The sequence below is a fragment of the Myodes glareolus genome, chromosome 12, assembly GCF_982192425.1.
Source record: "Myodes glareolus chromosome 12, mMyoGla1.1, whole genome shotgun sequence".
NCBI classification, from domain to species: Eukaryota; Metazoa; Chordata; class Mammalia; order Rodentia; family Cricetidae; genus Myodes; species Myodes glareolus.
Genome location: NC_142037.1, coordinates 31,990,466 through 32,012,615, shown reverse-complemented (window position 1 = coordinate 32,012,615; position 22,150 = coordinate 31,990,466). Strand labels below are relative to the sequence as shown.

At 49.5% G+C, this 22,150-nt stretch overlaps 1 protein-coding gene across 4 annotated transcripts; it reads right to left on the bottom strand.

Moving 5' to 3' along the window:
* Window positions 1–1,631: 1,631 nt before the first annotated feature.
* On the bottom strand, window positions 1,632–19,356 carry Stmn4 (stathmin 4). Of its 4 annotated transcripts, XM_048422119.3 has the most exons (8): window positions 19,200–19,356; window positions 8,875–8,965; window positions 7,653–7,748; window positions 7,002–7,082; window positions 6,515–6,723; window positions 5,207–5,398; window positions 4,507–4,559; window positions 1,632–2,233 (listed from the first exon to the last, which is right to left on the bottom strand). In XM_048422119.3, the coding sequence occupies exons 2-7, from the start codon at window positions 8,885–8,887 to the stop codon at window positions 4,539–4,541; spliced, it is 612 nt and encodes a 203-aa protein (XP_048278076.1). In that variant the 5' UTR covers window positions 8,888–8,965; window positions 19,200–19,356; the 3' UTR covers window positions 1,632–2,233; window positions 4,507–4,538. The 4 variants fall into 4 exon arrangements, with proteins under 4 accessions (XP_048278076.1, XP_048278075.1, XP_048278078.1 ...); XM_048422118.3 differs by lacking the exon at window positions 4,507–4,559; XM_048422121.2 differs by lacking the exon at window positions 7,002–7,082.
* Window positions 19,357–22,150: the final 2,794 nt, after the last annotated feature.

Genomic DNA, 22,150 nt, shown 5'->3' with positions numbered 1-22,150 from the left:
TAGGTGTTGTCTAAAAGTATGAACTAAGAACAACATCATCACCACCATCACCACCATCACCACCACCATCTTCATCACCACCATCACCACCACCATCACCATTATCATCACCACCGTCATCATCACCATCACCATTATCACCACCACCATCTTCATCACCACCATCATCATCACCACCATCACCACCACCACTGTCATCACCACCATCACCATCACCACTGTCATCACCACCATCACCACCACCATCTTCATCACCACCATCATCATCACCACGATCACCATCACCACCATCACCACTGTCATCACCACCACCATCTTCATCACCACCATCATCATCACCACGATCACCATCACCACCACCATCATCATCACCACCATCACCACCACCATCTTTATCACCACCATCATCATCACCACCATCACCACTGTCATCACCACCATCACCACCACCATCATCATCACCACCATCACCACCACCATCTTTATCACCACCATCACCACTATCACCACCATCACCACCATCACCACTATCACTTTCACTACCTCTATTACCACTACCATCATCACCATCTCCATCATCACCACCACTACTATCATCATCACCATCATCACGTTCACCACCACTACCATCACCACCATCTCCATCATCACCAGCACCTTTGACCCTCCGGTTATTCTACCCTAAGTTGAAGCTCACTTATAACAGCACTGCCAACAGACTATTAAGGCAACACTGAAAAGTTTATTTGCAAAGCTGAACAAAACCACACAGGGTAGAAGGCAAGGTGTGGAGATGCACTGGGATCTGGTTCCTAAGACTCCATCCCATTCCTATTTTCAGAAGATGGTCAGTGTCCTAGAGAACATGGCCCTCTACTTTCTTCTAATGGACAGTACCTTTCCTCACTGGTATTCTGTGATCCGTCTGGAATCTCAAGTCCTTGTGAGGGTTTCTGCTATGTCTGAATGCTGCTGTCCCCAATAAATGATCAAAGTCAAATATTAAAACTTCATATCCAAATAAATGATATCAAACAATGGAGTCTTTAGGAGAGCATTGGGTCAGGGTCTCTCCCCTCATGAATGGGATGAACGTCCTTATAGAAGAAGCTGCATGGAGCCCTTTCACTCCTTCGCCACAAGAGGACACAGCAAGGAGGCACCATGTATTTTCTCAGCAGAAAGTAGTAACCTTTCACCAGCCACAGTAATGTCCACCTTCCCACCTCAAGAACTGTATGCAGTAAGTTTCTGCTGTTTACACATTGCCCTGCCTAAGGTATTTTGCTAGAGCAGCCTGTACGGACTAAGATTTCTCTTCTTACAGTGAATCCTTGGGACTATAGTAGGATGTCCATCGGTAGCTAGGAAAGGCGCAGTGTCTTTTCTCATCATTTCAGTGCCTCCATCACTAAGGAACAGCCCACAAAACGGGTTTAGAAGGAGAGAGAAAAGAAAACCTCTAAAAATCCCAATGTCTAACTTGAACTAACCCTCCCTCAGTGCATTGGATACTTAGATGGAAAAAAATGAAGACATCTGCCATCAGATTGGGGGGAACCCAAATTTCTAGAACATTCTACCCATTTGCAAAGAGCAGATTCAGGAAATAAAGAGCTGGAGACTTGAAGTAAATGTTTCATTGGTCATGATGATCAAAAGATGACAATTAACACACACACACAGACCTTATACCACCCACTGAAGGGCAGGTCTCACTCCATCCAGATGGGCTTGTCCTGCTGGCCCTGCAGCCATTACCCCACCAGGACTCTGCCCTTCACTCTGAACTTCTGCCTCGGTTCTCATCTTCTCTCCACTCAGAACCTGGAGGCCGGTGTCCAGGCAGAGCCATGAAAAGCGGGGGCCTTGGCCCAAGTCTTCAGTCAGTGGACAGTGTCACAATGTCCATGGGCTCATCTCTACCTCCTTTTCAACACTCTCTCCTTCTGTCCCCTCTCCCACCCCGTCATTGTTCCCCAGAAACAAATAGGATGGCTTCACTGGTCAATCTTTACATATACAAACACCAAAAGCAGAGGAAACGCCCCTTGGCCACCCCCCCTCCCCCCAAACCCCAGTGCTGGGAGAGCAGCCAGCAGTCAAGGCTGCTGGAACCAGGTTGCTGTGGGAGCCGTCCGGCTGTCCTGGAAGCTTCCTTGGCCTCTGGGCTTTACCTTGAGGCCTCTTCCTTCAGCTCCTTGTTCTTCCGCACCTCCTCTGCGTGCTTGTCCTGGGAAGGAAGGGAGGGACAAGGGCAGGTCACACAAGGCTGCCAGGGGAGGTCAGAGGGCAAGAGAACGGAAAGCAAAGGTTGGTAACCACAGGTAGAGCAGAGCTGTCGGCGAAGCCATCCTGAGAAGGGTGGAAGGAGGCAAGTAAGATGCAAGACAAAGGTGTGTACGCCTACAAGTACACAGAGCCATGGACCAGTGAGTCCCCATATCCTGTAAGACTCCAAAACACCGTAGACTCTCTCTACCTCCACTGGTCATTCTGGCACTTGGAATGGCCACTTGACTTGACTAAATATAAGGAGCCACTTGAAACAGCCAGTTTGGGGGGAATGGGAAAAGAATCAGCCCGTGACCAGCATCCCTGACACATCACAGATGCATTATTCCTCTCGCCTCTCTTTGGCGTTGTCTTAGACTGCTAACTGAAGGTGGACTCTCGGGTTACATACTGACAGAGAACTGTTGGGAAATAGTGCTTGACTCCAGACAACAGACTGCCTTACATGTGTTGGGAGACAGCTTTTATTTGTTCCATAACAAAATCTAGCCAAAAGACTAGATTTGCCCTCCCATCCCATCCCCAGCCAGCTGTGTGACCTGCAGAGTTCGGCCAAAAGACAAGATCTGCCTTCCTGTCCCCAGACAGCTGTGTGGCCTTAACTGACTGTTTTATCTAGCCAGGTGTCAAGATTTTGGATCTTTCCAGTGGGGACGAGGATGCACAGCTGGTTCCCCTCCAAAACTCTAACAAGTGTCTGTTCATGGGATCATGTCACGCCTGTCCTCCACAACGTTCCAGCTCAGTAGACAAATGTTTGGGTCCTTGCTCAACGCTCCCCCTGCCAGATCCTGGTGTTCCCACATCTGGATGGCAGAATACCATGTAATAGACCCACTAATAACATGTAATAAGGCCACTAAGGTTCCTAGGATACATCTTCACCTACAAGTTTATACCTCCAGAGGTCTTGAAAATTTCCACAGGCTGAAAGCAAGGAGCAGTAGGTCCGGCTCTCAAACTCTGATGTGTATCACGTGACCTGAAGCCCACACATTCCTCAGACCTTGCCTCTAGAGAGCCAGGTAGTAAGTCTGGGCTGGGCTTTTAATGCCTAAAAGTTCTGATCATATTGCCCACACAGAGACAGCGTTGTTGATGCTGAAGGTATCCCTGGTCCATGAACAGGGAAACCACATGCCTAGCTCTCAACCTTGTCTCCTGCCTCCTCCTGTGAGTAATTATGAGTAGGGACCAAGGTCTCAGAGGAAAGATGTCCTCTCAAATGGTTCATCTGGCTTCTTAATTCCTAGCATCTACTGGAAGCACACAGCTGTCACTCCTCAGACAGCCTTGTCTCCAGCTCCATCTCCACCTCTGCTTTCAAGGGGATTGCTAGGTTTCTGGCCTCTGCTTGTTTGGTCTCCAAAGAACCCCTTGCTGTTGCAAACTTGTGAGACAATGCTAGGATAATCTCTCTAAGAGAGGCAAGAAAGCAGCCGCTTGTAGCTGAAAAGGGGCCAAGGCCAACGCTACTGTTTGTGTGCTGTACGGATCTCCGGATCTCCGTGAATCATCTGACCTCTGGAATGGCTTCCTCATCTGAACTAAGAAAGACACCTGTCCTGTTTACCTCATAGACTTGTGATGATCATGTAACAATGAAAATGAAGGGGTTTTATAATCAAACTCTAATTAATCTAGTTTTATAACTTATTTTAGATTGGGTCTGTAAGCTTATAACTCTTCCATGCAAACTGTGGTTTCTTCAAGAATTTGTCTTGGGGCTGGGGCTATGGCTCAGTTGGTAGAGCGCCTACCTTTGCAAACACAGAGCCCTGGGTTCAACTCCCAACACTCCATAAAACAGGCTTGGTGGCACACACATGGAGTCCCTGCCCTTGGGAGGTGGAGGCAAGATCAGAATTTTGAAGCTATCCTCAGCTACCTACATAGCCAGTTTGAAGCCAGCCTTGGATACATGAGACACAGTATGGAAAAGAAAAGGCGCTGTTAGGTTTTCCCACGGTATCTCTCATTAACCGCAACAACCCTAAGTCAGACCTAGACTGTGTCCCTCCCGAAGGAAGGGAAGTCTTGCTGTCCCTTGTGGAATTGACCGGCAGAGCAAGGTGCTGCCACCTGCTGGCCAGCTCCAAAATCTGGGCAGCTCACATTCCTGGATGAAGCCAGATCTTTTCTAGTAACTGTTGCCAAGGGCCTGAGGTTCTAGGTGGGTAGGCAGGAAGGAATAAGGACCACGCTGCTCACCATGGGACGAGGCCACCGATCGGTCCCGGGAGTCACCGCGCAGCAGGCGGCTCCTGGAAATAAAACACAGAGCTAAAGCTTCCCAGGAGCTGCAGGAGAAACTGAGGCAGCCTGGGATTCAGAGAAGGAGGCCAGCATGTCTTCCAGAGAAAGACACGGAGGACCAACCCCAGTCTCTCAAACCTCTCGGATGCAGGTGACATTTTGGTTATTGACAAAGGCAGACTATTGGGGAAAACCGACTGTTCTCTGGCCCTTATCAAGAGCTCTGGGGAGAATCCGCTTTCCTGTGTCACTGGCAACCAAGCTTGTTGTGCCCCTGGCTCAGAGCCATGCTCAAGTTAGCATCATTCATAAAGCCAAATCTGCCCATTCAAGAATGAAGCCATAAATGTGCAGGCATAGGTCTCTCCGTAGATACGTGCACTAGACGGGCTTTCTCTAGAAACGAAGGGTGCCAGCAAGCTCCTGAGACAGACATAAACATCAATTGTAAAACCCTAGAAAATCCCCCCTGAGGCCACCCAAGGAATGGCATGTGCTTCTGGCCTGTGACTTCCCAAATCCTACCCCTAGAACGACGAGGACCCTGCCTGATGGAAACATTTCCATTCCTGCAGAGGCTGCTTCCTGCAGAGTGATGCGTAGGTCACGTGTACCTGCCTTCGAAGGAGCCTCCTGCCAATCCAGGATCGCTTACCTTCTCTTGCAGCCGCTCCAACATGGCGGCCAGGTGAGCCTCCCGGTTCTCCTTGTTGGATTCCATTTTCTGGGCCAGCTTCTCTTTTGCCATCTTGATGAAGTTGTTGTTTTCCTCAATGGCTTTCTGGATCACCTCTCGCTCGTGCTCCCGTTTCTCCGCTAGGTGCTTCAGGAGCTCGGCTTCCTGGTACTAGGGGAGCCCAAGAAAGAGAAAGACACATTAGGGTGGATTTCTCCCATTGCGGCTGAACAGTGCCACACCCGGATGAGATCCATCTCTGAACCTGGCCCTCTGGCCCAGTAGCAGGAAGCAATGCCTCAGGGCCACCTACAAAGCTTTCCATCATCTTGGACTTTCTTAGCCCTTTTTTCTTTCTTTCCTTCCTTCTTTCTTTCTTTCTTTCTTTTTTTAAGATTTATTTATTTATTATGTATACAGTGTTCTGTCTGTATGTATGGTTGCTGGCCAGAAGAGGGCACTAGATCTCATTACAGATGGCTGTGAGCCACCATGTGGGTGCTGGGAATTGAACTCAGGACCTCTGGAAGAGCAGTCAGTGCTCTTAACCTCTGAGCCATCTCTCCAGCCCCTCTTAGCCCTTTTTCTAAATAGTTTCTGAATTTTTTCTCTCGTTTTCGTTATTCGTTCTTTCACTCATTCATTCATAAATACTAAGTAATCTTATATTAACCTCAAGTCATTCACAGCTCCGGACACTCGGGAAGGAAGCAAATAGCCGAGTAGACATCAACATGCTTCTTAATAAATAACTGAAACCCTGTCCTGCCTGTGATAAATGTCTTGGAGGTAAAGGGAGAGGGCCACAGAACTCAATGGATACCTTTTTTTCTTGAAAGATGAAAAAATGCTCATGATAGAATGGCATCTGAGTTGAGCCATGAGAATCAATGAGAAACAAAGGAACTGAATACAAGGTCAGCTGTGAGGGAAATGTGACACCCAAGCCACTAAGCAAACTGCAAGCTCACCCGGTGCACACTCATGGCCTTGTCTCCTTCGGGGTAGTGTCTCCGCCTACGCCCAGCCTTCGGGGTAGTGTCTCCGCCTACGCCCAGCCTTCGGGGTAGTGTCTCCGCCTACGCCCAGCCTTCGGGGTAGTGTCTCCGCCTACGCCCAGCCTTCGGGGTAGTGTCTCCGCCTACGCCCAGCACTCGGGGTGTGCTGTCTAAACATTCTCAGGTTCACTGTCCGTCCTGACCCCCCTCAGAGACACCGCCTCGCTCCTCCTCCCTGCTCACACTGGGATGAAAGGAAGCAAGATAGAAAAGATGAGGCTGCGCTAACCTTCCTTCGCTCCTCTGCTGCTTCTAGCTTCTTCTGAATCTCTTCTAGCGACGGGTCTCGCCGTCGGGGGAGGGAGGCGTTAAATTCCGGCACCCCGTCGAAGGACGGCGGCTTCAGGATGACTTCAAAGGACTGGCCCGAGGTGCACTTGTTCAGCTCAATGACTTCCATGTCAGAGATGACGCACCAGTTCAGGTCCACGGTATCTGCTGTAGAGGGCAGAATTGGGGCTGCCTACCTGCTGAGGAGCAACTGGGGACCCGACGCGCATGCACACATGCACACAGACACAGGGAAACTGGGGTCCCAAGGCACAGAGTAAGGTTTGGGGCTCCTTGGGCAAGGATCCCAGGAGATGCAGGAAGGCCAGCCGTTGCTGTTCCTCACGGTGACAGACATCGGTTCATTTCACCCACCGCCCACCCCCAGTGCCTCCTTGCCCTGTCCCTCTGCCGGCCTGTGGACCTCTCCCCTGGCTCCCGCCTACCCTGTTCTCTTCTTTCTCTCCAGTCAGCACTGCCTTTCCGCTGGCTTTGACCTTTCCTTCTACACTGTCTCCCACACCAGCCTAAACGGAAAAAACAGTCTCAGGTCACCCCAACACCCACGCCTCTCATGGACGGACCAAACCCAACCGCTTCCTTGCAACCAGAAACGAAGAGATGACCTGACTGTTCCCTAACCACTCCTTGTGAGAGCGTGGCCAGCCAGTACTCTGTCACAGGGTTTGGGGACTCTGACAGCGCTACTGTCACCAGGAAGGAATCACTCTTTTCCACCTCGGGGCTGTTGGGAACATCTCTGTCTGTCCCTGGAAGTCCTGTTGAGCACACCAAGTTTTCTTTTCTGTTCTGTGTCGTTATGCTTGTCCTTGCATCCTTGTGGCACCAATTTATTCGAGGAGTGTGCAAAAGGGACCATAAGAGCAAGTGCTTCCAGAGGGCCCAATCCAGACCCCTGGCTGCTACCTGGCACCCCAGGCCACATCCCCTGGCCTTGGACCCCCTCAGGCTCTGGGAAAGAAGACACACTATGACCAGGACAGTTTTACAAGATGGGAGGGTCAATGGGGGGGCACCCACAAACACAGGACACAGAAGCCTCCCCCCTTCTCTTTCCCAGCTGAACCCCCGCTCACCTTCATATTTGTAGGATGATTTATTCAGGGAATCAGACAGGAAGCAGGAGCAGAACAGAGACACCAGCGGGAGCTCCTTCATCTTCTCCTTGTAGGCTATGAGAGAGAGAACCAGTGAAGATGAGCCCCCAGAAACCAGCGCTTCTGGCTCCGAAGTACCCAAGTCTGGGCCTCCTCGGGCTTGAAATTTGGCCTTCCAATTCACACAGCTGGCCCCATTCTTCCGTCAACACCAAATGCAAAGTACCCTCTAGAAAGGTGGGGGTGCCGGCGTCCCCACCCTGGTCCCCATCGCCATCTCCCACGTCCACCCAGGAACAGATCAGATCCTTGACTCTTCATTCTGCTGAAAGTATTTGACATGGCTGCCTAAAGGGCCAAGCAGTTAATACAGGGGACTTCCTTGCTACTCTCCTTGGGGTCCAGGCCCTCTCTAGAAGAAGTCAGATTGGCAGTCTCCTTACAACTTCCCAGCACAGGAATCAAACCAGGGGAGTGGCTGTCCACAGAGAAAACTGTGCCCCTGACAGCAGGAGTCTCTCTGGAGGCCACAGGTCATCATGGTAGCCCCTGCCAGCCCTTCCCCACTGAACCCTGTTTTCTGCACAACATGCAAGACTCCCCGAGAACCAACCCCACCACATGCTGGTGCTCCTTTTCTCTTAAAAACCTGAAAGCATAATTTCAACACTATGATAAAGATATTATTTTAACTTTTTAGATAATAAGCGAATGAGCAAATGAGGAAGAAAAATTTAGCTGGGATCCCACTCGACACCCAGAAGTGACTTTGCCTCTGCCTCGCCACCCTCTTTTCCTATGCATCTGTAGGAGCACATGCCCAGAGAAAGAGGCTGGGGAGCTGGCAAAATGCTTGCCTTGTGAGTCCAAGCTTTGATTTCCAACACTCACATGGAAAAGCCACTGGGAGGCAGGAACAAGAAGACCCTTGGCACTCGCTGGCCAGTCAGTTTATCCGTATCAACAAGCCTCAGGCCAGTGGAAGAGCCTTTCTAAACACAGCAAGATGGATGGAACCAGAGAAATGACACCTGACCTTATTCTCTGGCCTCTACACGCCTGTGGACATGCATATATGCCATGTGCAAAAGTGTCACACATATTCATGCATCTCAGCACACAGGAACACACACACGGAGAAAGAAAGAGACAGAAATGGCTTGTGCTATAGTGTCCGTCACCAAGTGATGCATGTACCTACCTGCGAGGGTCATGGTGGCTGGAATCTGGTGATTGGATTGACTGAAAGTCACAGCAAATGTCTATTGCCAGCTCAGAACACGATCCCAACCCTAAGAAAGAGAGAGTAGTTCACACTGACAGGCTCTTACCATAAAGACGGCCTTTTTAGCACCAAGGGAATCTTGGGGATATTGCATCTGCTATGACCTCCAGGCCTCCCCTCTCCAGCTTTCACTCCCCCCCTGCCTCCTCCACATCTGCCCAGGCAGATTCAGTTCACATACCAAGGATCCCTTCACAACTGACTCGAGGCGTCAGAGCATGTAAACATGGGTTGCCCCAACTTCAACTCTCAGGGGTATTTATCTGTCTCCCTGTGTAGTGTGATTGCCTGGGAATACCTGGGAGATGTGAGGGAACAGGGCTCCACTGAGGACCAGTGTTGAGTGCTTGGCATGGAGACTGCTTGGTGTTTGACCAACTTTGATGGTTACTGTGCCAGGGCAGAGTGATGTGAGCCAAGAGACTAATACTTTATCCCTTCATCCTCAGGAGACACAGGGACTTGAAATCTCTTTCTTTAGGTAGTGAGTATATCCGCCTTCTGGGGACCAAGGCCCACATAGACAGAAGGTCCTGGGGGAGTAGTGGGTCCAGTTCCAGCCTCAAAACTAGACTGCTGCAGAGTTGACGACAAGTGCCATCTTACCCTGTCACTTTGCACACCTAAACCTTGTGCTCACAGTCTTTATTTCGCACAGACTTGCACTTGTGAAATGGGACAAATTCTGCCCAGCACCCAACACCCAGAACCCAGCACCTGGCACCGAGCGACCAGGAAACACCCTTCTTCTGCCTGCTGGATCAGGGTGGCTCTCCCCAGCCCTGTTTGTCAAGACTGAGAGAGAGTAATCGAGCACAGATTTGAAGCAAAACCCAGCTGCCCTTAGAGGACTCTGTTCTCCATTTGCCAGCCAAAGACCCTGCCAAAGCTTTCTTCTGTCAACACAATAGGCCTATTCTCCATGGTGTCAGGCTGGTCCTGATTGTACCAGTGAGTCCCTGAATATGGAGCCAGGCCTGGTGCCTGGGGACAAAGTCCTTGGTCGTGAGCCCAGCATTCATTCAGGTCCAGAGCGATTGAAGAGGAGATTGGCTAGATGAGGAACATTTGTCATGGGAGGCAGAGACCTAGGACCTTGATCAACAGGTCAGAAGGGGAGGTGGGAATAGGGAGAAGAGGAAGAAAACACACATCTAAGAAAGAAAAGCGATGGGCATGTGCAATCAGGTGGAGGCATGTCCTTGGTTTGAGCTGAAGTGACAAGACCCTAGACACATAAAACACTTTAAAATTTTCTCCCAGTTGATCCTCACATGAGCCTAAGCTATACCAACCAGGCGGACGCCATCACCTTTGGATTCAAAGGAAGAACCTGCAGCTCAGAGACATTAAGACACCTGCCCAGCATCACAGAGCTCTAAAGGGATCCGCCTGGGTCCAGACCCAGAGCTTCTGAACGATAAGCTCTTCCCTGGTGACAAATGGAAGAGCAAGACACCTGCTACTCGTCCCTCGTGGTCCCAAGGACACAGAAAAGGCCGGTCTAGCCTAGAGGTGGGAGGGAATTTATTTTTTCCCAGTATGTACACAAGTGCTTTCCATATGGGAAAACCTGGGCGATGAGTCACTGGAACACAAAGAATGTTGGAGAACCAGCGAAAGGCCAGGGCAGGGATCAGGGGAGGTGACAGAGTGACAAGAAACTTGTCACCGATCTCAGCCCTGGGAGGTTCGAGCCTGCACAGTTAAAACTCACAGACGCAGAGCAGTTGCTTCATGAAGCACTCACTGCAAGTGTCACGGTTGCCTTTTGGAAGGGTAGAAATTCTCATAAATGAAGGGGTCAAGGCTCAGAGAAATGAGGTGGCCTCTCCAAGCCCGTTCAGTGCCCTGAGTTGAATAAGGAGTGTGCACATCCCCTAACATTGTGAAAATGCTTTCCTGCGAAGAAAAAAATCATTGCAGATGTGACTGATAACATCAAGATGAGAGAAAGCATCCTTGATGACCCAAGTGAGCCTATGTGTGAGGACAGAAGCAGAGACCAGATGATGCAGCCACAAGTCAACGAATGTCTAAGGACACCAAGCTGGAAAATGCAAGTAAGGATTCTCCCTAGAGTCTTCTGACAAGGTGGTTTTGAACTTGTAAACTCCTGCTATGTGGTGGGGGATATGTCAGTTCTAATAGTACATGGCAAACCCATGGTTCTTCTACTGAATCTCAACAGCTAGTTTTTACACATAGCCATTTCTATTGTAGTCAAGACTCAAGAGGCAGTCTGAGAAAGGCTACAGAAGATGCCATAGGCAGCGCTTTCTGGACAGAACAGCAATGCAAAGCGACTTTAAGCCCCTGGGTGTGGCAGTCACAGTAGGGAGCCTGGCTTTCCCCATTATTAGCTTGTGGTATCCATACTTGGTGGCACTAGTCAAACCCACCTCTCCCAGCCCTCTGCCTGTGGTATGGCTCCTGCTCTGTAGCTGTGGTCATGCCGTCATGTCATAACAACACACAGCCTAGAGGTGGGGACCACTGGGTGTGCCCACAGCTGCCAGGAAGAGAAGTAGGGAGTGCTACACCACAGGTCAGAGCACAGAATGCTAGAACTCATGGAGGCGGGAGGAAGAGGCAAGGGTGGCCAGCAGAGGGGCGAGGCAGAGCTCACCTATCAGGAAGAGACGTTACCCATGACATCAGGCATGTGAGCATCAGAAGGCAGCCCCCACGTTAAGCACACCCCAGGCCCATCCCAAACCTCTTCCCACACTTGCTGTTAAGGCAGAGGCCAATCCTAGCCCTTCAACAGCCCCTAAGGGAGACAGTAAAAAATTGACTGCAAACCAGGCTCTCAGGCCAATGGTGACAGTCACTCACCAGTTGCCGCACAAATAACAAGGGCTCATGATGGTGATTTCTGGGCTCCTGTACAGAGCACGGCACAAACTGGTTGGTCAAAAGTAAAAGTCTCCTGACCACCCAGCACCCATGCTGCCGGGACTGGGTTGGGGTGGCATGTGGTCAGAGGACTGTCAAAATCAAGGAGACTGCTTAGCCCAGGTTGGAGGAGGCTATTATGCAACGTGGGTTCCTTGTACCTCAAACCACGAAGGGGCTTTGGAACTTGATTGTACTGAAGTATGGATCATGCATATTCGGGAACAGAGGGGACCCACTGGGCTGCATGCAGACTGCCTTGAGTGTCGGAATAAGGACAGGATGATGGCAGACAGACACCTCCACACCAGTGAAGGAGTTTATATCTATTCGTTTTTCAAGCCATTGTCATCTGTTCGACGAGAACCAAGACAGAAGGGGATGCTGAAGGTGACAATAGTAATAATGGCTACCAGTCTTGACTGCCTGCTTTGTTCCAGAGGAGCTGCAGATGTATCTCAACTTAACCTAAGATCCTGAAGACGTCAAAGTTCAGCAATGTAGAGTAGATTGCACCGAGTCTTATAGGTCATAAGGCGCTGAGCTGGGACCCATTTCTATCCTGAGGGCAGCTCTGCAGACTCCAGTGTGGGCTGTTGAGTCTGTGTGGGTTTCATGAGAAATCTGTTTATGTCTTTAGAATCTAACATTATGGCTAAGAGGTGGGTCTGGTCATATCAACTTAGGGACAAGACTAGGAGGGGTGACTGGAAGCCATGGCCAAGGTCAGAGTATTGGGGACCTGCCTAGACTGAGTCACACTCTGGAGTCACACCCAACGCTGCTGCCCCAATTACAAACTGATCCTCACACAGTGCCAGTATCTAAGCAACTGTGTATGGAAACGCAAGTAATCTCACTTTTCTGCTGTTGGATTAAAACACTAGCATCTTTAATAGAGGAAATCTGTGAGCACCCAAGCAGCCAGGCAACCAAGAACACAATCAGACACAGCAAATGAATCAAATTAAGTGGGTGTGGTTGATGGTGAAGAGGCAGAGCCAAGGCTGAGGAGAGGAACCTTCTAGCTGGAAGAGAGAAGAAAAGATAGCTAAACTGGATAGATGAAGTCCTTCTCATGCTATCGGAAACCAGGTAGACAGGCAAGGCTGAGAGCTCCCCATGAGGGGCGTCTGAGACCTCCCAGCAACAGCTAGATGAGAACGGTTTGGTGAGAAAAAGCTAGGTCGGCCCAAGATCCTGTGTTGCACTTGACTACCCAGACTGATTCTGCTCGAGATGTCCATCCTGGATTCACTGGGGACAAGGGATCTTGAGGTTACACAGTGAGCTCTTGGTAGACGAAGAACCAGAAAGTAAGGTCCTGGGTTCCAGTGTGTGCACATTTCCCCCTTTGTCCTGGGCCCCTTTTGCCTTCTTGAATGGAACAACAGCCCACACTGGACAGAGCTGCCCTCAGTATAGAAATGGGTTCCTAGAAGGGATACCGTTGTGGGATATTGTCGAAGCACCAAGACTCTAGGCTTTCTGGGATCAGCTAGTGACCTGGAACCACAGCAGTGGGCTGAGTGCTCCAGAGAGATGTGGCCGCTTACCCTGCATATGTCCATCCCTGGAGTGTCTCGAACTGCCCACCCAGGGGGCAGAGTGGGTAAGTACTTTGTTGCTGTGATAAATCCCACGTGATAAATCCACGTGGGTTTAGGAACCCACGTGGGCTGTGTCTGAGGGATCAGCAGTTAATGCGTGTCCAAGTGGTTTAAATAGAGCTGTCTCTGGCAAGGGTTCTAGAAGACAAATATAGGAATTCTGGCGCTGATTCAAGATGGGAACTTCGTGGGCGTGGGTGTAATGAATTCTAGCCTTGCTCCTCTAACCACAAGAGTGCAGAAGAGGACGTGCACTATCCCACGTCCTGATGCCGTGTGCTGCCCTAGAGGCTTCATGTATCTCCACTTTGGGCTGAAATCATGCTCGCACAGAGGAACTTTGTGGTTCCTTGTTTACTTCCTGCTGTCCCAGGGCTCTGGTTGTCATTGTGTGCTTTATTTGTATTTAAAACTCAAAAGGAGATCATTTATTTTTTCACGAATGTGGTTTTCATTCTTTCCACACTATTTATTGAATTTTGAACGCTGTGCCAAGCTCTTTCTTAGGTACTGGAATGGCCAGAGATTGTTTGGTGCTGGAGGGAAACTGAGGGGTGGGGCCTCTGGGAGTTCTACAGGGGCTCTGCTGGCCTCTGGCAGATTTGTGTAGAGCCTGCATCCTTAGGGGGACGGGGTGAGAGCATCACCAAGCACGGACAAGTAGGCCATGCAGAGGGGACCTGGTAGACAGAACACGGTATGAGTGACTGGCTTTGGAGACTGTCACTGGTGAATCACCCGTTGAGGGTTTCCAAGGGCTCTGGTGGGAAGCTGTGCCAGGCTCATGGGTCAAGAACTCCTAGAGAGTGCACAGCAGATGTCAGAAGGAAGTTTCAGATAGATTCTAGGACATTTGCCCAGTTAACAGCAGAAGCCTGGAAACCTGAGTCTGCAAAGAACTCAGAGCTCTCGCAGCCCTTCTGAGAGGCAGGATGGGGATGGGGAACCACAGCCACAGCCGGAAAATGTATAGCCCCAAATAATGCGCTGTAAAGGGACATCTTGGGCTATTTTTATTCCCAGTTCAATACATGAAGAGGAATCACTGCCAGAAGTCAAGTCCGGGACAGGAGTTTCCATTCAGGCCTGCAAGCTAGAATGCTGGGAGTATGGCCCAGACACACAATAAGGCCCAGGAGTCAAGGACACTTGCAGGCATCTGGGCAGGGAGCAACATGCACGTCCTCATTCCTAACAGCAGCAATGTTGATGTTACAGAGCATGCATCCATACACACCCCTTTGTACACAGTGTGTATCCATACACACCCCTTTGTACACAGTGTGCATCCATACACACCCCTTTGTACACAGTGTGTATCCATACACACCCCTTTGTACACAGTGTGTATCCATACATACCCCTTTGTACTCAGTGTGTATTCATACACACCCCCTTTGTACATAATGTGTATCCATACACACCCTTTGCACACGGTGTGCATCCATACACACCCCTTTGTACACGGTGTGTATCCATTCACACTCCCTTTGTACACAGTGTGTATCCATACACACCCCTTTGTACACAGTGTGCATCCATACACACCCCCTTATACACGGTGTTTATCCATACACACCCCTTTGTACACAGTGTGTATCCATACACACCCCTTTGTACACAGTGTGCATCTATACACACCCCTTTGTACACAGTGTGCATCCATACACACCTCTTTGTACACAGTGTGTATCCATACACACCCCTTTGTACACAGTGTGTATCCATACACATCCTTTGTACACAGTGTGCATCCATACAGACCCCTTTGTACACAGGGTCACACGGCATTAACTTTGCACATAAGAAACAGAGACTCTTCACTCCGGAAAGCTACCACTTCCCTTCATCCTCTCAGCACTTCCCTCTGGGGTTTTTCTACCCCTCCCCCACCCTAAGTTTATCACATACTTAGAATCATTTCACCCCCACTCCGAATCCTGCAATACAGACACCAGACAGCCATTTACAAGATGATCATCCAGGGGAGGGGCGAGGAACAAGCAAACAAGAAAATACCCTTCCCTGTCATTTTTTAAAAAATATTGAATTTTGGTTTTGGTTTTGGGGTGGGGAGTTGTTTTTTGTTTTTAGAATTTAGACTTTTACATGCTAGACCCAACAGGAAGAAGGAAGTCATAGAGATCTATGCATCCACCCACACACATATGTCCCTCCCCCTCTCCCTCTCTATCTCCCCCACCATACTCCTACACATGCCCATTGCCTCCTCATTCAACAGTCAGATCCAGGAGTCTCTTCCAAAGTCCCCTCCCACAGGGTCCCACTGTCTGATCCTGTGGACAGTAGTGGACTGGGGAAGGAGCAGAGAAAAGAGACAGACCCGAAGGGGCAGAAGCCTGAGTGTGACTGCCCTGACTTGCAACAGCCTCCTCAAGGATCTGGCACAGAATGGTGCAGAACAGAGCATTAAGTCTCTGTAGATTATCTGGGGACTGGATCTCGAAGTCCTGGCCAAGAGGGACACAATGACAGGATCTTTGTGTTTCAGGGAGAAAAATAAAACAAATAAACTCTTTGGTGATGATCTTGATGATTCAGTATCCAGGTTTTTGAAATCAAGAACACAGGTAGATTTGGTTTTCCACTTCTCTCTACATGGTTGGCTTGGTGCAGAGACCATTCCCTCTCCTCACCTTCTCCCACTTGCTCTGTTTTCCTTGTCCCATAGTCTGCCTTTGCTGTTCAGCCATCTTATTCTCTGTATCTGTTTCATAGTCTTTGGTGCTCTGTTTTGTTTTGTTTTGTACTAAACACTAACAACGGAACCTAGAACCTTGTGCCTGGTTCACAGCACTCTGCCACTGAACCACATCCCTACATCTTCATCCTTCTTGCTTAAGCATCAGCCAACCCAGTTCCCTCCTGAAAAGCAAATATGGTTATTCATTAAATGTCTAAACCTAAATGGAAGACACTCCCACTTCTCGGTTCCCTTCCTTCTTTCTTATCTGCAAAAGATACATCCCAAGAGGTTACTTGCACGTCTAGAACCACAGACAATGCTGAATTATCTAATACACCCTATCTCACTTTTATACATGTATACTTCTGATAAAATAGAATCTATACAGAAGGCACAATTAAAGACCAACAACAGCAATTATAAAATAAAGCAATTATTATATAAAACATTATATTAGTAAAAGTTACTTCAAACTCCTCAATTTCTTTTTTTCCTGGAAATTCCCATTTAGTATTTTTGGGTGTAATAGATCTTGGGTAGCTGAGACAAAGGAAGGCAAACCGTGAATAAGTGTGCGGTTGTGGTATGTCTGTTCAGCAGTGTTCTGGGTGTGCATAGTATATGGTCAAAATTCTCTAGTTCTAGGAATCCTTCAGAACATGGCATCCTTCTGGTTAAACAAGACTGAGATTTCCTTGTAACTTTGGGTCACTTATCTGGTACCTGGGAACAGGGGCACACCGTCTGCAACATGGATGAAACCGGAGAATGGCATACCAAGTAAAATAAGTCAGAAAAATAATGAGTGGGTCCCTTGCTAGGAGGCACCTGGTGGAGACACATTCAGAGGTGGAAAGCAAGTGAGAGGGGGGAGGGGCAATGGTGATAAGGACTGGGTCTATAACAGGCCCACTATCTCAGATCTGCAAGATGAAAAGATTCCTGAAGGCTGGGTGGTGGCGCATGCCTTAATCCCCAGTCCTGTTGGCAGAGACTCTGTGAGTTCAAGGCCAGCCTGGTCTACAGAGCAAGTTCCAGGACAGCTTCTTTTTAAGAAACTGTCTTAAAAAAAAAATTCTGAACATTGCATGAACAACATTATTCGCTTAAAATAATGAAGATAGCCATTTTGGTGTTGATTACATTTTACTACAATTAAAATTTTAAATAAAAAAATGTTCAGCCTAGTGAACTTTCCATGAATGTGTAGGCTTGGGGCTAGAAGTGACAATCAAAAGTCACTTAACCTAAGGATTCTCAACTATTTATTGACTGGAATACACAATAAAAGCTAGATTTTATGGATGATCCAACATATGAATACCAGGCCAGGAGCATACATGTGTATTTGGATAGAACACACACACACACACACACACACACACACACACACACATATACACCTAGTCAAAAATACAGAGCTAAAAAAGGCACAAGAAACACTATCCATTATACGAGGTGTGTTCTTTTTTCCTACTCTGTGCTGTCTAATTTTATTTTTTTTAAATATTAGTTACATTCTACAAGATAGCTTTCATTATCCACTAGTTAGGTTTCAGTCCTGGTTCAACAGCCCTGGTCAGGATTAACCTCCACAGCAATACAGAGGTGTCCGGGATCGCTCTGTTGGATGGTCATCCAGTTTCCCCTGAATGCCATCAGAGATCGGGATCTCACTTTCCACAAGGCAGCAGGCTCTGGGATGAACCTTCCTAGCAGGTAAAGCCCCCAAGTCACTTCCCAGTTGTTCCAGATGTAACTGGGTGGAGCTGGGGAAAAGAAGAAGTCTGGGACCAGGTAGAGGAATCCAGGCAGCTGGGGAAGGGACCGAGAACACAGCTCTATCCACAAGGCAGGGAGCAAGGTGGGCAAGAGACAAGGGCAGGGGACTGGGAGGTCGTGGTTGTCTTCTGGCTGGGCACTGACCTGCCCCCTCTGCCTTTGCCTCCCTCCACTGCTGTCTTTATTTCCACATCTGGCGCATGACCTCATCTCCCAAGCACCCACCTGAGGGAGAACTCTCCTCCTGGAGGGGCCCCAGCCTCAGGGGAGACAGATTCCACCACATTCCATCTCTACCCTTTGCCCCTCAGAACTCCAGCAGGTCACTGCCAGGTCGTCCCATACGCTGTCCTCTTGGTGTTGGAACCTAGGGTATCCCTACCTGGGGGCTTCAGACAGGACAACCTAAGGTTGTCTGACCTGTCCTCTAAAGTATCCCCAAAAACTGTCCCGGTTGAGGACAGTGGGCTCCTAGACACCTGTGTTCCTGGGAGAAATAAAACAAAGCACTGCCACGTGGGGACACAGCTCTCTGCTGGACATCAGAGCTCTGGATCTCGTGGATGGGGGAAAGAGGGGGAGAAAAGATGCTAAAATTCCTTCCTGGGTTGGTGGGCTCACTGTAACTGATCAAGGATCAGAGAACCTGGGTGTGGTCCTGCTAGCTCCCCTTCTCTGCCTTAGAGCCAGTGGCAGAGCCAGTTAGAATTAGGTTGACCTCAGGGTGGGGCGGGGCAAGCAAGAGGGGATGATCTCACTGTATCCTTAAGGCGGGGAGAGAGAGAAAGTAAGACTGCACGGAGGTAGAGGAGAAAGAAAAGACAGAGCCCAAAAACAAGAACAACAATGAAAACAGGGATGAAAATGGCAAAAGCGGAGCTTCTTCAGCTAGAATGGGGTCTTCATTCCGAACAGCCTCAGAGGAAGCCGAGCTCCAGCAAACCTTCCTCTCTCAAAAGCAGAACATCTTTTATGCAGAAATAATTCAACATAAACCCCTGACATGTCCCTCTCATCTGGAATGAAAACGATGTCCAGAGCCACCATTGCCCCTCTTTAAGAGCCATCATTTTTGCCTCACCCTGCTTCTCCCCCAGGATTTGACAAAGTTTAATCGACTGAGTGAAGCCAAAGGCAACACAATAGACACCAAGCCCTTCGCTTCTCCCCCTCTCTGGCTGCTGTTTTGTTTCTTTCTTTTGTTTGAAAAGCCCTCCGATTATCCGCATCTGAGTTCTACTTACCTGCAGTCCGGTTTCCGAAGAGAGCTGCTCTCTTCTCACTCCCTCAATTAGTGGTACCCTGGGCTTCTCTCAACATCAGCACCACTGCTGGGCTCTCGCCATGACATCACCTCCGAGCTCCCTGATTGGCTAGCAGTGGGTTGCTTGGCAATTGGACGGTCTCCTCTGGTGGAGCAGGGATTGCCTGAGTGAGTAACTCTTAGCAGGCTGGGGAGTGGAAGATGATGTCAGACAAAGAACCTGCTTTCCCCTGCTGCCTGTGGGGCTGGGGAAGGGGGGGGGTGAGCATGGCCAGGAGGCAAGAGAGAGGGTGTGGTACCGTGAGGTGGGGGCGCCAGCACAGCTTGCAAGCTAGGGAAGAGGATGAATGACTTGAATCTTTAGCTCTTCAAATCTGGAGGAGGGAGAATATGGAATCTAGAGGAGCAATAGGAAGAACAGATGAACCCTAAAAATAGCCCCCCCCCCGCCCCGAGAACTCGATGGCTGTTCCCGGCTCCCTCAGAAGAACTGACACATGGGAAGCATGCTTTGTGTGGCGGGGAAAGGCTGCAGAGATCCCAGGTCCAGGAGTGAGTGAGGGCTCCAGCCTCACAGGTGTTCCCAGGAGAGCAGGGCTTCCCTCTGGCCTCCCTCAAAAACACTTTGCTCTGTCTCTTCTGCAGAATCTATCTAGCGCTACTGCATCCTCGCAGGCGACTCAGTCGGCCTGAGCCAACCAGAGGGAGCCACAGGTAGGAAATTAAACTGGAGACCATTACACCAAGGACACTCGTAAATGTGGTGGATTCCTAGAGGGCAGCGATGGGTCACTCACTGGTGGTGGTTTTCCTCAGGGACTCAGAGACTGAGGGGATCCTATGTCCAGATCCAACAGCTGTTCACACACTGCCTGTCAACTGTGGATGGGCTCAGTGGGAAGGACAAGCGCCCTGTGGAGCAAGACACTCCCTCTAAGTGCCTCTCCCTCCAAGCCTCTTGCATTTTCAGCCTCCTGGTCCTCGCACACTACCACCTAGCCTCACTTCACTGCCTGTTCTTAGAAGGGTGTCATACTTGGTTGTAAGATGTGCAAAATGTAAGACTTACTCTCTCAACTACTTACAAGGAGACCGTTCAGCGGCATCGTACAGCCGCCGCGTTGTGTAAAGACTGCCCATCTTCAGAACCCTCCCATCCCTCCTGACTTTCATCCATAATCCTAAGCCATAAATCCACCTCTCCCGACCGCTGTCTCCTACGTAGCTCAATGAAGCTTCCTGTCCTGTGCCCCTAGTGTGAGCAATCATGTGACATCTGTCCCCCTTTGGTGGACTTCCTTCCTTCACATGCTTTAATGTCTCTGAGGCTCATCCTTCTTAAGGAAGGTTTGTTCAATATCGATTGGCACTGGGGATCCCCCTCCTCTGCTACCCCTCACACTGAGAAGACACAAATCCCCTTGAATTCAGCTCAGGCCTGGAGGAGGTTTTTGTGTTTTGTTTTGTTTTGTCTTTATTTTCCTGTTGTTGTTTGAGACACAGTCTTGCTATGTAACCTTGACTGGCCTGGGGCGGGGGATTCACTGTATAGACCAGGCTGTCCTTGAACCCATAGAGATGGACCTGCCTATTCCTCCTTTTCACTGGTGTTGGGATGAAAGGAATGCACTGCCACGCCCATTTTTGAGATGAGGTTTTAACAACCATCGCATCCTCAAACACCTGAGATGGTGGCTAAAGCAAGCACACACATGTCACATGACCACTGTATAGACTGTCCTAGAAACTAAGCAGAGACTCTGACCCTGGTGTTTACCCCTCATCCCCCACACACACCTCACCCCCAACCAAGATACACAGGTTGGTTTCTCTGCTCCTCACCCTGTGCTGTTCTGCAAGGGCCCCTTTCGGACACACCTCTCCAAAGCTCCAACTTTGCATCAGGAGGAGAGACCAACCTTATGCTGTTGGGAGTGGCTAAGACAGGACCATGCCTGCCTTTGGTTGCAGAGCACATCTGATTGTTCTTTGAGGCATCATCCTCAGCCGTGTAGCCAGGGAAGACTGCCATCCTGGCTGAAACTCAATAAGCATCGCCACATGCCACAAGGACCCCCCAGTCTCCGGTTCAGACTCAGAGGCGTCCCTTAGCATACCAGACCAGGGCCCAAATTTAAGCAGGCCACAACATGTGGCTCCAGGGCTACAGTCTGCCCGCTCCCCTCCCCCAGTCCGCTCTTCCCAGCCAGAGGAGTCTGGACCTCCACACACAGATTGGCTAGTTCTGGAAGGGGAGGGAGGAAGGGGGAGCAAAGAGAGTGGGTTGCCATGACAATGGTACCCAATCAGATATCTGCTGCTACTAAAAGAGGGGAAGGTGGGCTTGGTCGCACTGCATGGGAAGGAGGGTGGAGAGAGGGAAAGGAGGGAGGGTAAGATGAAAAAAGTCAGGTCATCGCTACCCAAGGCAAAGAACAGGGGTGGAGAAGGGAAGTGGATGGAGGGCTGCTCCTTTTCTAGAATTATCTAACTAGTGCTCAAGTGACAGGCTATAATGACCACACCCCTACACACACACACACACACACACACACACACACACACATATACACACACACGTGCAATCACTCTGTAGGGGATAATCCACATCATGTATAACTAAGACACTTCAAACAGTGCACCTGTTAAGGGGAAAGGCCTCCATCTGGATTTTGAGGCACAGAGAATAGAAAAATGGTGTTAGAAAGAGAAAGGTATGCCAGATAGAGTCACCGCCAGGAGTCTCAGCGAATGGCTGAAACAGAATGATAAACAAGGAGAAAGACTAGGTTGTTGTAGGAAAATATACCAAGCACCCAAGTCCAAAGAAGGCCAAGGCCACTAAAGAAAACAGCAGAGTTTGAGCAAGGAGGTTTGCAGGGTAAGATTGAGGCTGGGGACTTGTGGAGAAGGCTGGCTGGAGACTGCTCC